The 19,311-nt window shown below is 35.1% G+C and overlaps 1 protein-coding gene across 1 annotated transcript in view; it reads left to right on the top strand.

Moving 5' to 3' along the window:
- Positions 1–19,311, top strand: part of LRP1B (LDL receptor related protein 1B) — a 742,991-nt gene that overhangs the window by 604,024 nt on the left and 119,656 nt on the right. The window contains exons 49-57 of the mRNA XM_075757248.1: positions 198–347; positions 3,437–3,559; positions 5,283–5,402; positions 7,493–7,621; positions 8,573–8,695; positions 14,262–14,402; positions 15,221–15,408; positions 16,861–17,044; positions 19,095–19,180. Coding sequence (XP_075613363.1) covers positions 198–347; positions 3,437–3,559; positions 5,283–5,402; positions 7,493–7,621; positions 8,573–8,695; positions 14,262–14,402; positions 15,221–15,408; positions 16,861–17,044; positions 19,095–19,180 — 1,244 coding nt within the window. The remainder of the gene's footprint in view (positions 1–197; positions 348–3,436; positions 3,560–5,282; positions 5,403–7,492; positions 7,622–8,572; positions 8,696–14,261; positions 14,403–15,220; positions 15,409–16,860; positions 17,045–19,094; positions 19,181–19,311) is intronic.

The following is a 19,311-nucleotide window of genomic DNA, read 5'->3' as shown; positions in this document are numbered from 1 at the left end:
GTTTGCATTTGTCTGTGCATCACCGTAGCATCCGTTCCATGATTATTCCTTGTTCCATAGCAGTTAGTTCATAGTCATTACTAGTTGGATACCAGCAGCTTCATGGTCTGCGCAAACTCAAGCTAAACCTGAAAACCAAACTATAAGGCTGTCAGTCTCTATTAGGTATGCTGTAGTAATTTACTGTCTCTTTCCAGATAATACAAACTGTGCTTACTTCTATAAACTTGGAATAAAATCTTCAGGATTTATTAGCTGTAATTCAACTTCACTTTGTATACTGCCCGAATGGATATGTGATGGATCTAATGACTGTGGAGATTATACTGATGAACTAAAATGCCCAGGTAACTGTGAAAAAGAAAAAAGAAAAAAATAATTTACATTTTATAAAAATATATTCCTGTATTTCTGGGGTTTTTTTTCTAATTGTGTCGCAAAATGTTTGTTAAATCAATACTATTTTATTTAACACAGAGATTAATATAATACTGACTGCAGTTTTTTTCACCAATCTTTATTTTGTATTTCATTAGATTATGCAAAATATTACAAATCACTCTGTTTCTCTGAAGAAAACCATAATGTCTAGCTTTCTATTTCCTCCAGGTTAGGTCTGTCATTAATCATTTTTGTTTAAGTAAAACATTAGTCATTAAAATGTCAAGTTCATCAAGCATCAGCACAATCACTCAGAAACTTTTATTAGCTGCTGCTTTAGTGGATGGTGCTTCTTTTACTGCTTACTTTTTTAACTTTCTCTTTTATTTTGTTGAGGTACTCAGGATAGGCTGCCAGGGTAGAATCCAGGGTTATTGCTTTTGTGATTGTTCTGGTCTTCAGCCGGTACAAAGCAATCATGGTACACTTGAGTCCCAGGGCTGAGGTCATTTATGCTATATTTAATGTTAACCAATGAATTATTCATAGTATTAAATTATTACCTGATAAAGGATGGCATTTATGTGTGTGATCCTTTATTATTCAGAACCTTCATTTCAGTCTGAGAATATTAAGTACAATATGTAAACATACCTGTAAATAAAGAAGTGAAAGACTGTATTTGGAATGAGAGTACTTCAGTGAACACGGGTTTATTGATACATATTTGTAGGATTAGGCCTGTCCTAGGAAATTCTCATGAAACTGCAGACAGTGCACTAGTAAAGAAACTGGGGACATCAAACCTGTATCTCCTCTCCTGCACCTTGAGCTTTTATGCAAAAAATCTATAAAATTCAAAATTAGTAGTATTTTTTGCTCATAGTATTCCTGTTACTGTCATCTTCCAGAACCTCATTCATTCTTTTAATTTCTAGTCTACATGTATTCCAGTTCATATCTGTTCTTATGCTGAGAAGGACCTTGTAGTTCTTCAGTAATCAGATCCTTACTGTTTGCTTACAATGGCAAATCAGCCAAGGCATTTCAGAATTCCTGCTTTTGAGATAGATGGGTATGTGTCTGTGTCATCTGAGTCATGTCAGCCTGCATCTCTCTTGAATGTACGAGACCACTACACAGTATAGCAGATGAAGTCTTACTTTTGCCTTGTATCAGTGCAAATACATTTAAATTTTTTTGTTTATGTTTGTTTTCATAATTGACTCATGCTGAATTGTAGTTGTCCTCCTGTGACTGATACCTCTTTCCTTCTTCTAAGAATTATTATTTAATAAAAATAAATATTTACTAATTAATAAATTAATTTGTAAAAATAAAAGTTTTCATTTTATGTTGTTAAATACCATCCAATTTTTGCCTAGTAATTAACATCATCTGATTATTCCCATTTAGTGTTCTGTTTTTCTGTATGACAATCCCATTGGGTCACCAGAAGCTTCTGTTAGAATTCTCGTATATTTTGTGCCAACTTTATTGATGAAGATATTACCAGGATCCAGAAGGACCCTAGAACTTCAGCACTAATGTCAGTCAACCTGACATTAATAACTTTAATCCTTCCTATAAACCAGACACATATTAAATCTATAGTTTCCATTCTAATCTCCATATTATCCAGTTATCTATTAATTATTTAGCATTTGCTGTATATAATGCTTCACTGAGCTCAAAATAGCTTAGATTTACTGTATTTCCTTTGTCTACATGGTTTGGGTTTTTTCCATAGCAAAGATTTTGAGGGCAGTATGCTCTAGCTTCAGTAAACTAATGTTGCATAAGTAAACTAATGTTGCATTTTATTCCATCATCCATTTATTTGTATTACTTTATTCTGTCTTTCAAATGTGTCCCAAAAAGTTCCATCGCTTTAATGTGTGTCTAATTGCCTGGATCATTCCTCCCTTTACTTGGAAGCAATACCATTCCAATTCAACCTACATGTGATTTCCTTTGCCATTTCATTCAAAACTGAGCAACTTTGGCACATTAAGTTCTTGAGTGTTGTTTCTGTTACGAATATGATAATTATCATTAACAATCTTTGTTCAGTGTCGTTCTTACAGAAAATTAAGGCAAAATATTCATTTAGGGGTGGCTATGCATAGACAATCTTTAATATCTACCCAGTCATCATAGACATCCCACTTCTTTCTTTGTTCTTTTTTTCTATTCATACAGCTGTAGAAGCCATAAATATGATAACTTTAACTTTCTTTTTGAGAGAGAGAGGGGGAAAAAGCAAAACCAGTGTGAATAGCCCCAGTACATTTAAGGAGTAATAGAAACCCTAGCAGAGAGCTTCAGTGATCTCCAGTGCTTGGAACTAGTGTATAGTTTTCTCAGACAAAGACCTTGCTTGAGATTTTGAAAATAATCAGTGCCACTCAGTAGACTACTATTTGTGCTTACGTCATGAAACTAAAGATACGGTATGTTTTCTTTCCTTGCATCTGTTTTCTAAGCATTCATAGAAGTAAAATCTTAAATGACGTTCACGGTCTACAAAGAAAAAAGGCAAGGAAGAAGAACTTTTTTATTTGTGACAAAGTCTAAATCTCTGGCTCCAACACTAGTAGTATAACTCCAGTTAGTGCATGCATTAGATTTGTAGCTTATCCCAGTGAATGTGACAAAAATACTGCCACGATTAGGTAGTCTTGTAGAAGCTGACGGATAGATGAGAAAGGCAATTTTGTCAGCTGGTGTAAAACAACAAGCAATGTTGACCTACCTGAGCTCAAAACCCGTAAACTGAACTACTTTTCACTGTAGGTCCTTTTAATTTAGTTTGAAGCTGTGATCTGATTCTTCTCTAAATAAATGAAGTATTTCAGCTCCCTAAACTACTTAGCTATCAGTATTTTCTAATTTGTATGAGCACAATTAAACAATATAAATAGCATTTTTATTTTTTTATTTTTAGACATAAGCACTTTGTTGTCCATTACTATTCAGAAATTTGGCAGAAATGTATTAGGCTCCTATCATACAGTAGAGACCATTTTACATTACATTCTTTATTTTATCACAGTTCAAAACAAACCCACATGTGAAGAAAATTATTTTGGTTGTCCTAGTGGAAGATGTATTCTGACCACCTGGCTTTGTGATGGGCAGAAAGACTGTGAGGATGGAGTAGATGAATTGCACTGTGGTGAGCATTTTCTCTTATTTGTATTTCTGTAATGCACTTTGAAAACAGAAAGAAGTGTGCATTTATATCTCAGAGATTGAATCTAGAGCTATATAAAAAAGTCTAGTACTACATTTTCAGACAATTTAAGCCCTGTCTCATTCCAGAATGAAAGTCCTATCAGATTCTTTTTTCTAAAGATACTTTTGTATACAGACTTTTCTATTGCTTTAATATATAACAATTTCACTAATTCTTTCTAATTCCTCATTGGGACAGGAAGTAACCAAAATAGACCTTTATGACATAATAACAGACATTTAGACATTTCTTTCCATCAGAGGCCATACAGGTATCATTATTTAAATTAGCAACAAAAGCGATGTGAATAATATACAGCATAAACTGTGAACCAGTTTAAGGGTCCATTCTGTCTCAGATCTTTTCAGATTCTTCACCTCTACCTAACTGAGGAGCAATGCAGGTTGGTTTTGCTCATAGTGAGAGCTGGTCTTTTAACTGAAATTTGTATGGATTAACTGAATGGATTGTTTCTATAATTACATTGTAGCAGAACAGCAAAAGCAGTATCAAGTTTTCCTATTCCTCATTTAATTAAAGCCTGAAATTTGTAAATTTGTTAGGTTTTGTTTGTTGTGGTTTTTTTCTTCTCTTTATCACTCAACAGGACTAAAAGTTACATGTTACTCTGTTACTCTCTTTGTGACCCAGTTTCCATAAGCATACTTCCATGTTTGGTTTGCAGTTTAAATTGTATATATACATCCTATAACTTCAGAATTAGGATCTGCTGTGCACTATGAAAATTGGAAGATTTTAGGTTGACCACATTCATCAAGCATGATTCATCATCAGTGATTATGTTTCTAGGTTTTATTACACATACGTACTCATATGCAATATAAACCAATTTTTGTGGGAGAGAAGGAAGGCAGTTTAGGACATTCTTTTTTCCCCACTTGCTGCTTTTACCCATTTTGAGGTAGTGTTACAACACTCTACTTTTAAAATCGGTATTGTATGACTAAAATTATTTGTATTGTTAATAGCAAAATTTGTTGTCATCAGTTAAAACAAAATAAATTTTATTCTTAAAGAAAGAAGTCTGGGAAAAGCAGATGATTCGAAGTTTTCAGGAAAGGTCCTAACAGTAGCACTTATTTAGAACAATTGTTTAGACTGATTTAGAAATGCAGAAGCATGCCATTATTTTCAATGTATACAGAAGCGTAAATGGGACAACAGAATGCAGATGCACAGCAGTTTCTCTTGTGAGAGAAAAGAACATTAAATCTTTTAAAAATCAATTACTTACTGCAATACCGAAAGGAAGGCTGTGTTGGAAAATTTGGACTGTGCCATCTCTGCCCTAGTACCAAAATAAAGTGATTCACCACAGTTGTAACATCCATGTGAAATACAGAAACCAGATTTATGCTTTTAAAGTGTTTGTCCTCACCCCACTAGCTAAATGTTTAAAAATGTTAGAATGTAGCATGCATTTATTTATTTTGCTAAATGTATTGGTGAATGCAAACTCTTGGTATTCAGGATGTTACCAGTTTGTCTAAGATTAGGATTTTACTGTATTTGAGTGTTGTAATAGACTGAAATTGGGAGGACAGAAGGCAGCAGTATGGAGATTCCCGAAGTATTCTCTAAAATGCAGGGAACACAGTACTGTTGTGAACCTAACAAATCCAGTGGCTGCTGTCATTCCTAGATTCGTCTTGTTCATGGAATCAATTTGCTTGCTCTGCAAACAAATGCATCTCTAAGCAATGGACTTGTGATGGTGAGGATGACTGTGGAGATGGTTTAGATGAGAGTGATGCTATTTGTGGTAAGTAGAAAATTTTAGTTCCGTGTTGTGTCAGATCATACATACCAAAAGGGACCAAGTGATCCAAGGGTGTGGTGGAAAGGGAACAAGTATATCATCTCCAAAGAGCATATGCTTTAAGGATAGGATATTAGAAAATAAACCAAACTTTTCTCCAGTTCCCATCCTTGAGGTAAAACCCCTGTATCGCTCTTTGAGTTTTACATTTCAGTGATAGGTGCCTGAAGACTCTTAAGTTGTTTTATTTTCCCCAGCTCTTTCTCCTTTAATTTTTTGTATATACAGTCATAAGCATTATTGCATAATATTCCTCTCAAATTCCCAAACCCTTCAAATTGCATAAGGAATTGAAAATTTTGCTTTGAGTCTGGGGCTTAGTTGACTGGAAACGTGTTAGTGAATTCTTTTCAAATGAAGATCACATTGTGTCAAGTCATACTGTCGCTATTTCATGATATTTTATACATTGGTGCCAACCTTATCTATGCTGTATTTTAAGATTTTCTTTTTAATGTTTCAACTTTTAAATATTTGTTCATTTTCAAAAATCATCTTAAAGTTCGTTCAACAAAGAGTATTTTATTTTATGGGTTATACCACAGCAAAAATATTGGTAATAACTTTACTGGAAGTGTTAAGTAGACAGAGAAAAAAATCTCTTTGGCTTATGCTCAGAGTTGTGGTGTGTTAAAGTGCTTTCTTAATCAAACACAGAAGTAGAAATACCAACAAATTGAAAGGATGAAGGTAGATTATACTGTTCTAGTACGGCAAAATATGAATGAATTACTACACTAACTTCAAGCTGACATCCATCTACAATACATCTTTTCATGGTATGCAGGTCATGCTGAGGACTGGGGAGTTGGAGGCAGTGTCTGTTTGAAAGGGAAGATTTCTCTCTGCCTCTCTCCCCTAGGAAAAGGAGAACGTGTGAAATAAGAAGACAACCACCTCTTCTGGGACTACTAAAGAGCAATGTGAAACCCTAAGAAACATCAAGGCCCGAAGCTTAATAGGAAACTTAGAGCAAAAAATAGAAAAAGGGAGAGGAAAACAAAGGCCAGCAAATGGCAAAGTTTCACTACAATTTTTATTTTTTTTTCCCCTTATTAGAAGAAAGCCCACCTATAAAATTGTAGGCCAGCTCTTGAAAAGGGAAAAAGCCAGACCAGTTATGAAGAGGGGGGAGCTGAGATGGTATTTCTCCTTAGGAACAGGAGGCAGATCTGAATTGTAAGGAGAAAAGAGAGATTAAGATGACTGCAGATTTTTCAGTCTTACAAAATCAATATTTATTTAGCATGCAGTTTAACTTCTGAAGTATTAAAAAATGGCAAATGAGTATAAATAAACAAAAGTTGTCTTTCTCTTGCATATATAGTACAAAAAATCAAATTTATGAATTTGGTTTACTATTTTATTAATTTCTAGTTAAAAATAGTAGAAAATACAGTCTCCTTTTTAGTGAAGAATATTTAACTTATCTACAAGAGAATACATTAAGTGATGAATTGTGCAAAAGAGTAAAATAAATCCTAGGATATAATATTCTGACCTGGAGAAAAGCCTGTGTAAAAACAAATAAAAAATAAAAAAAAAAAATTGATCAAATAAACAATATATTAAGTTACTTGCATTAGAACTGTCAGACATTTTCTTTCCCCACTACTGCTGTACTTGGTGCACGTTGTTCTTTTCTACGTGGGGCTGACTCATGCGAGTTTTGAATCCCGTCAGCCTCCTGGCACAGCGTATAGTGATGTGAGGATTACACAGTTTACAAGATGAGTTCCTTTGTTCGGTCAGTCCAAACATGCAGTCAAACATAAAGACCCAAATTGGTTTGAAAAGCTGTTCTGTGGGATAGTTTTCATGAAGTAAGGTAAATTAAATTTCCTTGCAGAAAATTAAGACTGAATAAATTGAAATACTGGAAGAAGTAGTAGATTGTCAAAATTTTACTGTAAAATACAATCTTAGCCAGTATGTTTATCTTACTGCGGAGAACAAAATCTTTCAGTCCTTACCCATTACCTTAAAAAAATCAGAGAGAACATGGTCAGCACTCACACGTAGTGTTTTTTCAGGTTCAGTGACCTGTGCAGCAGACACGTTCAGTTGCTTAGGCTCCCACGCGTGTGTTCCCCAGCACTGGCTTTGTGACGGTGAAAGAGACTGTCCTAATGGAAGTGATGAACTGTCGACAGCAGGCTGTGGTATGTTTGCATGTTAAAGACGTATAGTCTTTCTTTTTTTGGTACTTTTGCCTTTACAATATCCAGATGCTGTCCTTATAGTAAAGATTGATGGGCCACACGTGAGCGTACATAGCAGGATCCTTCAATGTTTTAATCAGCCTACTATCTTCAGGTTTTGTTAATATATACTGAGGCACACCAGCTGAAGATCAGTATGTGTGTCACATCAGAGACATTATACAGCATGTTTACTAATGAAAATGAGCACATTATTGATTATACCGTTTTATTGCTCTTCCTGAAGAAAATGCTGCTGCATGTCAGGGATGATGTCCATTAAAAAGGAAGATACAGTTCTGTCTCTGTTTTACACTGGCTAATTGTTCAGATCTTGACATCTCTGGCCGTACTAACTATAACTTCCAGTCTTCTGAGATACATTTCTATTAAAAGTGTCAGGAGTTCAGTAGTAGTTTCATTAGGGGATTTCTTTATTAATGTATATAAAAATGGCATAGGTTAAAAATGTTTAAATACATTCTCTCCACTGAATGCATATTCCATCACTTACAATTTCTAGGCTGAGGTATATTTTTTAGTATTTATGGATTTTAAAGAGCTTTTGTTCAGGAGCAGAGTAACATAGGAAGGGCATCTGTACTTCCCGAATGTTCTTTTGCACAGAGGCAGACCTTAGGTTAGTAGTAGACAGCCTCAACTTCTGAAACCTTTCTGTCTTGGATTACATGAGATTTTAGCTCTCCTTACTTCCTTAGCTATCTTTGTGGTGATGAGTATTTTTTTCAGCTATTGAATTGTGTAGTGCTCTTTGTAAGACTCCAAAGTTATCGTTATTTCCATTGAATCCACTCAGACTAACTACTTCTCATTTCATCTTTCTATAAGAAAATGGCTGTATATCTTACTGTTCTCAATTTCATTTATTTTTATGTACTGTATTTTCCTTAGCTCCTAATAACACTTGTGACGAGAATGCTTTCATGTGCCATAACAAAGTCTGCATTCCCAAACAGTTTGTATGTGACCATGATGATGACTGTGGAGATGGATCAGATGAATCTCTGGAATGTGGCAAGTATAACAAAAGTAGAGTAAACAGAAAAATTTCAGACTGCTAACTGTAAGGCCTTCTGCAAGGTCTGTTACTTTAAGTCACTATTGAAAAAGAAAGCTCTTCGCTTTTTGAAATTGTTTTAAGTTAACTTTTAAATTATGCATTACTGAATACAACTTGGTATTAACTTGGAGCTGGAGCTATAGTGACAAATTATTTGCTATAGTTGCGACTTACAGTTGATGGCTAATAACATTCAACAGAATTTAAAAGCATACAGTCTATAATTTCTTGTTCATTATTGTCATGGTTTAACCCCAGCCAGTAGCTGAGCACCACACGGCTGCTCGCTCACTCCACCCTGGCGGGATGGGAGAGAGAATCGGAAGGGTAAAAGTGAGAAAACTCGTGGATTGAGATAAAGACAGTTTAATAGGTAAAGCAAAAGCTGCGCGCAGAAGCAAAACAAGGAATTCATTCACCACTTCCCATTGGCAGGCAGGTGTTCAGCCATCTCCAGGAAAGCAGGGCTCCGTCACACATAGCGGTTTCTTGGGAAGACAAATGCCATCATGCTGAATGTCCCCCCCTTCCTTCTTCTTCCCCCAGCTTGATATGCTGAGCATGATGCCATAGGGTATGGAATATCCCTTTGGGCAGCTGGGGCCAGCTGTCCCGTCTGTGTCCCCTCCCAACTCCTTGTGCACCCCCAGCTACTCGCTGGTGGGGCGGTGTGAGGAGCAGAAAAGGCCTTGGCTCTGTGTAAGCGCTGCTCAGCAATAACGAAAACACCTCTGTGTTATCAACGCTGTTTTCAGCACAAATCCAAAACATAGTCTCATACTAGCTACTATGAAGAAAATTAACACTATCCCAGCCAAAACCAGCACAATTTTATATATATATATATCTTTTTTATATATCTTTTTTTGGTTTTGTCTCTATGCACTTTTTTCTATCAAATAACAAAACATCTCTGTCATGATTATCGCTGCAGTGAAATGATATCAACTAAAGCCATATGTGAATATTTAATTTTCACCATTCATATGTATTTAGGGTTTCTTATATTATGTGAATGTCTGTACAGTATGTCTAGGCCGTTCTCAGAAACATTCATCTATATAAATAATATTTATGGAAAATACAGAACAGATATTCTTTCCAAAAAGACAAGTTATTGATTATCATGCCTGCGGTTAAAACCTATGTGGCTTATTTACTCTTTTAATGTGCTGAAGAGATGAGAACCAGAGCAAAAGATAGCTAGCTGTGTATTTTAGGCATTTCTATTATACACACCACCTGAAGAGTGTATGTGCATAAATGATGCAAGTAGACATCCAAAGATTGTAAGAAAAACCATGTTTGGTATTTGCATTTAGTAAATTTTTTCATGTAAAGTTTGAGTTGAACACGTAATGGAACAATGTGGGAAAATAATATAATGTGACAAATCGGAATTTATTTGTTTGTTGGTCACGTAAAGAACAGATTTCATCAACGTCACTTAGAACTATATATGACATGGAAAAAACCTGCTGCTGTGATGAACTGGGCATTCACCAAATTGTCCTTTCTCTCTGTGTGCTCACCAGAAGTAGGCTGGTACTTAAGAGGCAACAGCCATTCCTACCGCATCAACGTTAAATCGGTCAGGGCAGGAGAGCACCTTTGCAGCGAATCTCCCACTCACCCCCAGTGCTGTGGTTTGGCTCACATGGAGCAGTGTCAAAGCAAGTGAACTGATAGGAAAAATACAAAAAGCTGAAGCTGAACCAGCTAATATAACTTCAACCATTAGTGGGCATGAAGTCCACAAGAGCAGAAGAGAGCTGGTGTGACATAGAATCCTGAAATGCATCTAGTGTGGATATTGGATTCCCATTGCCGGCTGTTTCGTTCTACTGCTCCTGCCTTTTGTGCCACATCGCTTGCCAGTGCGGACTTCTAGATTCTTGAAGAAAGAAGGGAACAAGCACACCTTTCCTAGCAAACTCCATTTGCCTTTCACTTAAGAAAACTATGTGGTGTTTTGAAAGGAACAGTTTGCAACAACAAGGTGTTGTAGAGGAAAACTGCTTAATTCATGTAGTTTAAACCAAAGTGAGATCAGAGCAGGTTATTGATTTGTTAATGACAGATAACTAATTGGAAATCAGTGAACTATACATTCAATATCAATAGCAGCAATGCAATGGGTAAATCACACCTGCAAAATGTTGATATATCTTTTTTTTTTTAAACCTTTTTAAACATCATTTTATAACTAGCCCCAAAAAGTTCCGAACACAGAGACAGAACGCAGAGTTACGTGCACCTTCTGCCCCAGGCTGGGACCCAGGGTTAGAAGCACAACTGCCCACAAATCCAGAGGGCTGTGTCTCTCCATGAGGTCAGATAGGCAATTCCGCTTGGTGTACCCATCCCGCCAGGTTCAGAGCACACACTGTTATACTCATGTTGCTATCTTAACAGCTGTTGTCCAGGTTATCCAGGGCATTTTCCCCAAAGGCTGTGAGGGTGGACCCACACAATAATGAAAACTGTAAACTATTTCCTCCCTTAGTAATAGTTTGTGCGTGCCAGAACCCTTTCTAGAAAGCCACTCATTATGAGTTTGTTCCTCTATTTAGCACTATGTGATCAAGTTAAATGGAGAGTAGGAGAACTTTCTGATCAGATTTTACTTGGAAGCAGTCTTCAATTCCTAAATAAGTATTTCGAACTAAACAGTCACAAACTTTGGAAATAGGTGCATTTATTTTTTTTTACACGCTTATAATTTCTTGCTGGTGTATTTAATTTGTTTTCTCTAGCATCATATACATGCATGGTCCCTTAAAATACTGTCAAATAAATAATGCTGGTTTGTGAGACTTTTGGTAAGAGGCAGAATGAGGAAACAGCCACAGAAGCAGATGATGTACAAAGTCCTGATCGAGCTGTAGTATGGACCTGCCTTTGGACTGGCTCTATTTAATTTCTACTGAGTAAACTGAAATCTGCAGCAACATTTGTTACGTGTTGCACTGCTCCAATGCAGTTTCCTGTCAGGTGGTAATCAAATACGCACCTTAATGTGTGACTAGCATGGTAAACTTGTTATAGTGTAATTTTAGGAGAAGGTTACATTCTTTTATGAGAAAGGGAACTACTTGCAGAGAGTAGGAATCAAATTCCAAAACAGGATTTTCAAGATGTTGTCAGAATAAAAAAATAAACCGCCTAATTTACCAAGATTTTAAATGTTTGATTTCTCATTTGACTGCAATTTCGATAGCCTGATCATAGCTCTGTTAGATTCTAGAGCTAGACTCTTGCATCTTGATGCAAAAAAGATACTCTTCAGCAGCCAGTCTACTAAATTACTGAATGGCATGAAATTTGGTTTGAAATATATTCCATTTAGAAATCTAGATATTTTTTTTTTCCCTCTGTATCATTGAAAGGTATATTTTCTTGATTTTTCTCGAGTATAATTCTGAGGTAATATAAAAATGGGACTGCTGATTGGAGTAACCAGTTTTTTCTTGTATCAGAATTTGCATCTAAACAGATTTTAAAAGTTCACAATCATTCTAATCCTTGAAAATTTATTTGATACAAGTTTTGATTCCATTGTAGAATCCTGTCTTTTTTATGCAATCTGAATAATTAATTGCTTGTAAACAAAACAACAACAACAACAAAAAAGCAATAATTCAAGCTGGTGAGAGCATGAGAACAAAATGCATTCTTCCTAAATTGCATCTCCTATTGCTGCTGTCAGAGACAGAATACTGAGCTAGATGATCCTCTGTCTCATCCTGCAAGGTATTTCTTATGTTCTTGAAAATTTAAAAAAAAAAATTAGAAACTCTATTCAGGAATATGAAATTTCATCAAGAAGATGAAATACCTTGTTTATGTCGCTAATCAAAAGACAAATAGAGGAATAGGAAGGATTTTCTGGTTTCAGTTTCCAGTGTCTATGTCCTTTCATCCAGAGCAGAAGCAATATTAAGCAGTGGCCCTTGTCCCGCAAATTTGTAATGACCTTTCCTATGACATGCTTGTGAAACGCTGCAGACATGAGCTAAAGCTGTTGGTTTGTAAAAACTTGCACTCAAAGGTGTCTCGGACAACCAAAAAACTTCACTTTTTTTTCCATGTCAAGTCAGCCTATCTTCTTTCAAGCAAGATCTATGTAAAAAAAAAGGAAAAAAAATACCCAAGCAACCTCTAGGAGACCACATAATTATTTTAATTCCAAGTAATGTTTGTAATTGATGTAATAACATATTGCATTTTGAAAATAATACATTAACACATTTCTAAATGACAACTAAAGATATGCAAGAGGTTTCAAGCTCTTGATGTAGATGCATACCGCATCAAATGTTATGTCTCCATCTGCTATCAGAAAAAAGCTATAGTAGATAGGAGGAAATACAATAATTTGAAAAAAAAAGACCAAATATTAACTTTCAAGAGAGTAGAAAGTTCTCAGTGCTCATTTCAGATGCTCACAGCTTCAGTAGTTGCTATAATTTGGATATATTTCTTGGAAGAATCAAATTTTTGGAGCTTAAAATCTGCATTTTTTTTTCAAGAATAATGTTAAACATAATTTAACGTAATTTGGATTTTTTTTCAAAAAATTTGCAAAATTATTCTTTATGATCAGAACAAGTGTTGCTACATAATTCTTACTTTATAACCATAATTCCTTCCTTTTTTTTCCTTGAGTTTTAACTAAATCAAGGCTTGCTTTCTAGGCACTTTTAAAGGACTACAGATTATTTGAGGCAGAATTTACACACATAGAATAAAGAAAGTTATGGTTTTCTTTCCTGAACAGGAACATAAGTTTCTTAGTAGTTGGTTTAGTGTAATGGATCTTACAAGTAAATATCTTACAAATAGAAGGTGATTTTTCCTTCTGGGAACTTTTCAACTTCCACGTTTCAAAATTGAATAGAAAAAAACTAAATTTGTTCTGACTTTTCTAAATTTTTCTACTGCTTTGTTGGTTTTGAACTCTAGGTTAAACAGGCATGTTCTAAGAACCAAATGCCTGTCTGTGGTTTCTTTACTTCATTATATATTATAATTTTCTGTTATAAATTCACTTTAACTTTGAAAATGTATGTATTTTATATATACTGATTTTGTGGCCATCTTAGAAAATGCATGTTCAGTGTGGTTAAATTAATTAGTGTTCTGCAAGTTTTAAGTAGAAAGCATATAGTAGAAACCATATGGCAAAAGTATTTGCTGGTATAGTAATTTCTAAAATGTCTGTTAGAAAGCGATTTCCTAATAATATCAAAATTTAAATTACACCTGAAAGAAAATGTATTTACAATTGAGACATGCATAAATATGTTTTATGTGTGGGGGAATTGTTTCGTGACTAGAGCGCTGCATAAGAGGCACTTGATTTCCATTTTTGTTGGTAGACACTTGTGTATAAGCATATAATGCTTTGTATCTCTTTACAGAACAAAAAATACTTTTACTAACATTGCCTTGTCTATGCCAAATTTTGTGTTGAAAGTACGAAGCAAATTATGAAGTCGAGGATTGCTCTGTTTCTAGGGTATCGTCACTGTCGTCCTGGAGAGTTCACTTGTGCTGATGGAAGATGCCTGTTAAATTCCCAGTGGCAATGTGATGGTGATTTTGACTGCCCAGACCATTCTGATGAAGCACCTATAAACATAAAATGCAAAAGTTCAGGTTCGTGTTTAATTTTTTGAATAACATGTTTGACCTTTCTTTTTGGAAAGCAATGTAAATAGGCAAATGTAAAACCTCATAGCTTAAATCTCCTGTGCTTTCATGGTGATGATATTCCTTATGTCTTGCAAGGAGAGTGTGTTGTTGGTCCTCAGCATCCAAAACCTCAGCCCACAAAGTTTAACCCACCAGTTCCTATGGCATTAATCACATACATTAATCACACATAGTACTAAAATAAGATGATATTAACATAATTATTGTCAAAGTTTATAGCTTGCCTTGAAAATATTTAACATATTTAATATACTTATCACACAGAGGTAGATCATACGAAAGGGGATGTGAGATTGTTCTTCCTATATTAAACACTGATCTATTTTTATTAGAAAATTACTGACCAAATGTGATTGGTTTTATTGATATTTTGTACTAACATAAGTTTGCTGAGGTCTGACTGGTTTTTGAGTGGAAGATGAATCCTGGTGTGCCTATCATATCATCCACAGAGAGAAGCCATGTTTTTTAAGTTTTGAAACCTATAGAATATTTTGTGCAGAGATAATGTAGAGGATTCTCAATTAAATGAAAATAAATGTGTAGGAGAGAATAATAAGTTAAAGTATTCACACATTTTTGAGGAGAGGAATAAACCTTTGTAGACACTAAAATGTGAAAGGTACTATAATAAGAAATGATTATTCAATTTTTACTAATTGTTTCATCGCACATGCACACATTGCAGCTGGTCCATGAGAAAATTCATTCCAAATACTAATAGACTACACAAAGTTGTGTTTTCTTTTTTTGTTTTCCAGAGCAGTCATGTAACAGCTCTTTTTTTATGTGCAAAAATGGCAAGTGTATTCCTCAAAGTCATGTGTGTGATAACAAAGAAGATTGTAGTGATGGATCTGATGAGAAGAGCTGCCACATTAATGAATGCCTCAGTAAGAAAGTTAGTGGCTGTTCTCAAGATTGTCAGGATCTGCCTGTTGGATACAAGGTGAATAATTACAAAATGTTGTGTAATATAATGCAAATTCTTAATTCTTAACTGTTTCTTAACTATTGGGTGATTATAATAAAACTCCAGTGTGTTGCACTTCTTTGTAATGAAGTAGCTTATCTACCATAGTAAGATCATTCAAATTTTTATTTCCAGTAAGCAAACAATTGCCAATTGTGTAAAAAATGTGGTAGAATATATACTTTAAACCTAAGGAAAAGAACATACAGTGCTTTAAATACTTGTTTAAATAAACAAATCATACTAATTATGCAGAGCACAGAAAATCAATGTGAAAAGGAAAACAAATAGGAGTGAATAGCAGGAATAGGAGTTTTCTCCAATTTTTTTTCTAAGTCAAAGACACAGAAATATTTATACACAGTATAATTGCCTGAGCTGCAGAAAAAAACCTGTCAGTTGTCTGCATTTGATGGTGTTTTCTGAATCACCTGAATCTGCTCTTTGGCCTCAAGAGGTAGAGGGGGGAATACTTCTTGGGTATTATGTAAACCCTAGCCACTGGCTGCTCTAACCCGTACGTAGAAGCTGAGAATAGAAGAGAGTTGGTTTGGGGTTTTCTTAGGGTTTTAACTCTGAAGTAACCCTAACTGCACCCTCAAACGTTTCATCTTTTTAATAGAATATTGGCCCACTGAGAACTAAATAAAATCTGTCCAATCTTTAAAGGTATTCAAAGCTCTGAAACCATGTCCTAGTCAGGAGGCGATAGACTGGAGTGCTGGAGACTATGTTGGGTACAGCAAAAACCTTGTTGAAGTATCATGATTGTGGAGAAAGCATGTCATGGGGCTCTGCAGAGAATGATACGGAGAATACAGGAGGGAACACGATACACCGTTTTCCATTGATGAAATTGTGCCCCTGTTTGAAAACCCCTCTACCCAGTTGTATTTTGCATCACTCACATTGCGTGTGATAACTTTGCTATAGTGATCATCAGACTCGAATAAAAATCAGCTTCAAGAGCTGTCATTCACATTACTGTATCTGTTATACAGAATGCTAGATGTTAGCAACGCTTCAAGAAAAATTATTAAAAACTACATATTTTTACCAAAAAGCGCACGTGTACTTGGAAATAACTCCAAAGAGTCCATTCATCATTATTTTCAGGAAAGGATCCTTTCCGTATTTTTGAGAAGATGTGTTGTACTTTTTCTTCAGTTAAAGAAGAAAGAGTAATTACTCAATCTCAGGGTTATTTGGGAGGGAATGGTACTTAGGATCACACCAACAATAGTTGAAAAGAAATTACGTATGTCTGCCTGTAAACAGCATAAATAGCAATGTAATTAAGATGTTACTTGAAAAACTGAGACTACGTGAAAAAGTTTATGATGCTAACATATTCAGAAGAAAGTACGTCAGATAACAAACAGAATCAATGAGTAGTTCAAAATGAATGTACTTGTTTTTCTTTCCCAGTGCAAATGCTGGCCTGGATTCCTTCTGAAGGATGATGGCAAAACATGTATAGATATTGATGAATGCACATCTGGATTTCCCTGTAGCCAGCAATGCATCAACACATATGGAACCTACAAATGCTTGTGTGCAGACGGGTATGAAATACAGCCTGATAACCTAAATGGCTGCAAATCCCTTTCAGGTAACACTTTTTTTTTTTTTTTTTTTTTTTTTTTAATCCAGAGCTGTATCCAAAATAATTTGTGAAATATCTTAGCCCCAAGGTCTGTGTTACCCTTTTATGCAAGATAAACAGTTACTTTGAAGCACACTACTTCTTCAGTAAACAATAGGAATGTGATTCAATGTCTGAATGTAATAAGTTCTATTTTTTGTATGTATTGTGCTCAAATCATTTGTAGTGAATAGTTACAGGGGGATTACAAAAGTTTGAATCAGAAAAAGTATTAGGCAAGTTAAAATACATCACCTAATTCTACTTCTGAGTCATGTGATAATTGTATGTCTATGATAAGTGTTTAAAAGACTTTTGCTGGTTTATTTCATCAATTTGAGAATATTAGGATGTACTTCAAACTTCCTGGTATGAAAAGGAGGAACAGGAAAAAATAATAGAAATTGCAAAATCTATTATTCCTATAGCATATGAAATCCTCCAGTTTTATACATAATCCACAGTGGAGTTGAAGATACATAGGAACATTGGTTATTTCCTCGTCCCTCTGTCTGTGCCACTAATGTTATTTTTATGTGCTGCAGTGAGTGGGATTCACTAGATCAGTGAAAGGAAGAGCAAAAAGTCAACAGGAAAGAAACAAAAAACACATTACTGTGTTCTGCTGGATTTCCTTCTTAGTGCAGGCAATCTTTGGTTCGAGCAGACTCCTCCTTGTTCCAGTCTTGCACAAAGTTGTTTGTTTGTGTTTTGTTTTTAAATATCAAAACCCTTCTATTTTCTTTCTAAACGATAAGACGACTGGAACCTCTGTCTGCCTCATATTCCTGGCTCAGGTGCTGCCCTGAGTAATCAGAGGAAACACGGGAGAGGGCAGAAATACAGGGTCTGGTGTTTTGCTTTACTCCTATCTCACGCCTTGCAAGCCACTCGTACAGTTAGAAGCCATAGATCACCCAAATGAGAAGAGGAGCTGGAACACATAGAGTACAGTTTATTGGAGATGTAATATATCAAACTTCAAAAGTGATCATGACAAAGCTGTTTCTGCTGTGGCAAGGGTGGTTGTGCTGCGAGAAGGTGCCAACATGTGAATGTTTGGCCTAACGCTGATTTCTTGCATAAATTGCCTTGAACTCTTTACAGCAGAGCAGAGCAGTACAGCCATTCCCCACAAACCACTAACAGCCAGTCCTGAGGAGGATGCCTCGGATCATTTAAGAACTGGAGAATGTCTTAAGAGTTGAACGTAAAATGCAAGCAAGGTGGTACAAAGTATTCAGTACGAGAGCAGAACTGGTTGGACACCACATTACGTTCCAGAATGTAAGGGCAGTAGATACAAATCTTAAATACATTTTAAATTATTAGCAGTATTTTATTTTTTATTTTAGTTGAAGTCTCAGTTAATAGAGCTAAAATAAAGACAGCTTCTTTCAAAATATTTATTTATTTATTTATTTAAACTATTATGTATGTCAGTGGCAGAGATGTTTCAAAGTAAGTGATAGCATGAATGAGTATCTGAAGGAATATTTTTTTGATAAACTAGAAAGCCAGAGGTAAAAAAACCACAAATCTGGCTTCAGTTCTGAATTAGAGAATCAAGGTTTGTCCAAATAGTTGTTTCTTTATGTCTATAATTTTCAGAGTATTTGAAATCTCAAAAAGCAATGGTTTGCAACTGGAACAAATAGTAGTCTTAGTGATAATTTGAAAGTGAATGTTGAAATTAAAACAACTGGTATGAAATATATTTCAAATTTAATCTCTGACATTAAATTAGCATAAAATACAGTATGTTTCCCATATTACAAAGGCAAAAAAATTAAATTACATTGAAAGATATACTAATTGATTGCTTTGTTCATTTTTATACTGCATCATTGATCTTTCTTGGAACATTTGAATGTTTTAAATATTTCTTTCATCCATAACATTGATCAGAGCATGTAACATTTATTTTTCAAACCATCTGTATTTCAGCACTGTATTCCTGATTTTCCATAAATTAACGTAAAAGCTAGTCTAATATATTCTTTCTCCCGGGGTTTAGATGAGGAACCTTTCTTAATTCTGGCTGATCATCATGAAATAAGAAAAATTAGCACTGATGGATCCAACTACACTTTGTTGAAACAGGTATAATCATAGTACCATGCTCTAAGTTTAACTCAATACTTTTATTCTTTTCTAAAGTGTGCAACTGACAGAAACATCATCCTACAATTGGCATTGTATGCACCATAGAACAACTGCAGTACCTTCACAGT

The sequence above is a fragment of the Balearica regulorum genome, chromosome 6 (genome assembly GCF_011004875.1).
Source record: "Balearica regulorum gibbericeps isolate bBalReg1 chromosome 6, bBalReg1.pri, whole genome shotgun sequence".
In the NCBI taxonomy this organism is placed as follows: domain Eukaryota; kingdom Metazoa; phylum Chordata; class Aves; order Gruiformes; family Gruidae; genus Balearica; species Balearica regulorum.
The sequence above is the reverse complement of the archived record's forward strand: the minus strand, read 5'-3'. Positions and strand labels throughout refer to the sequence as shown.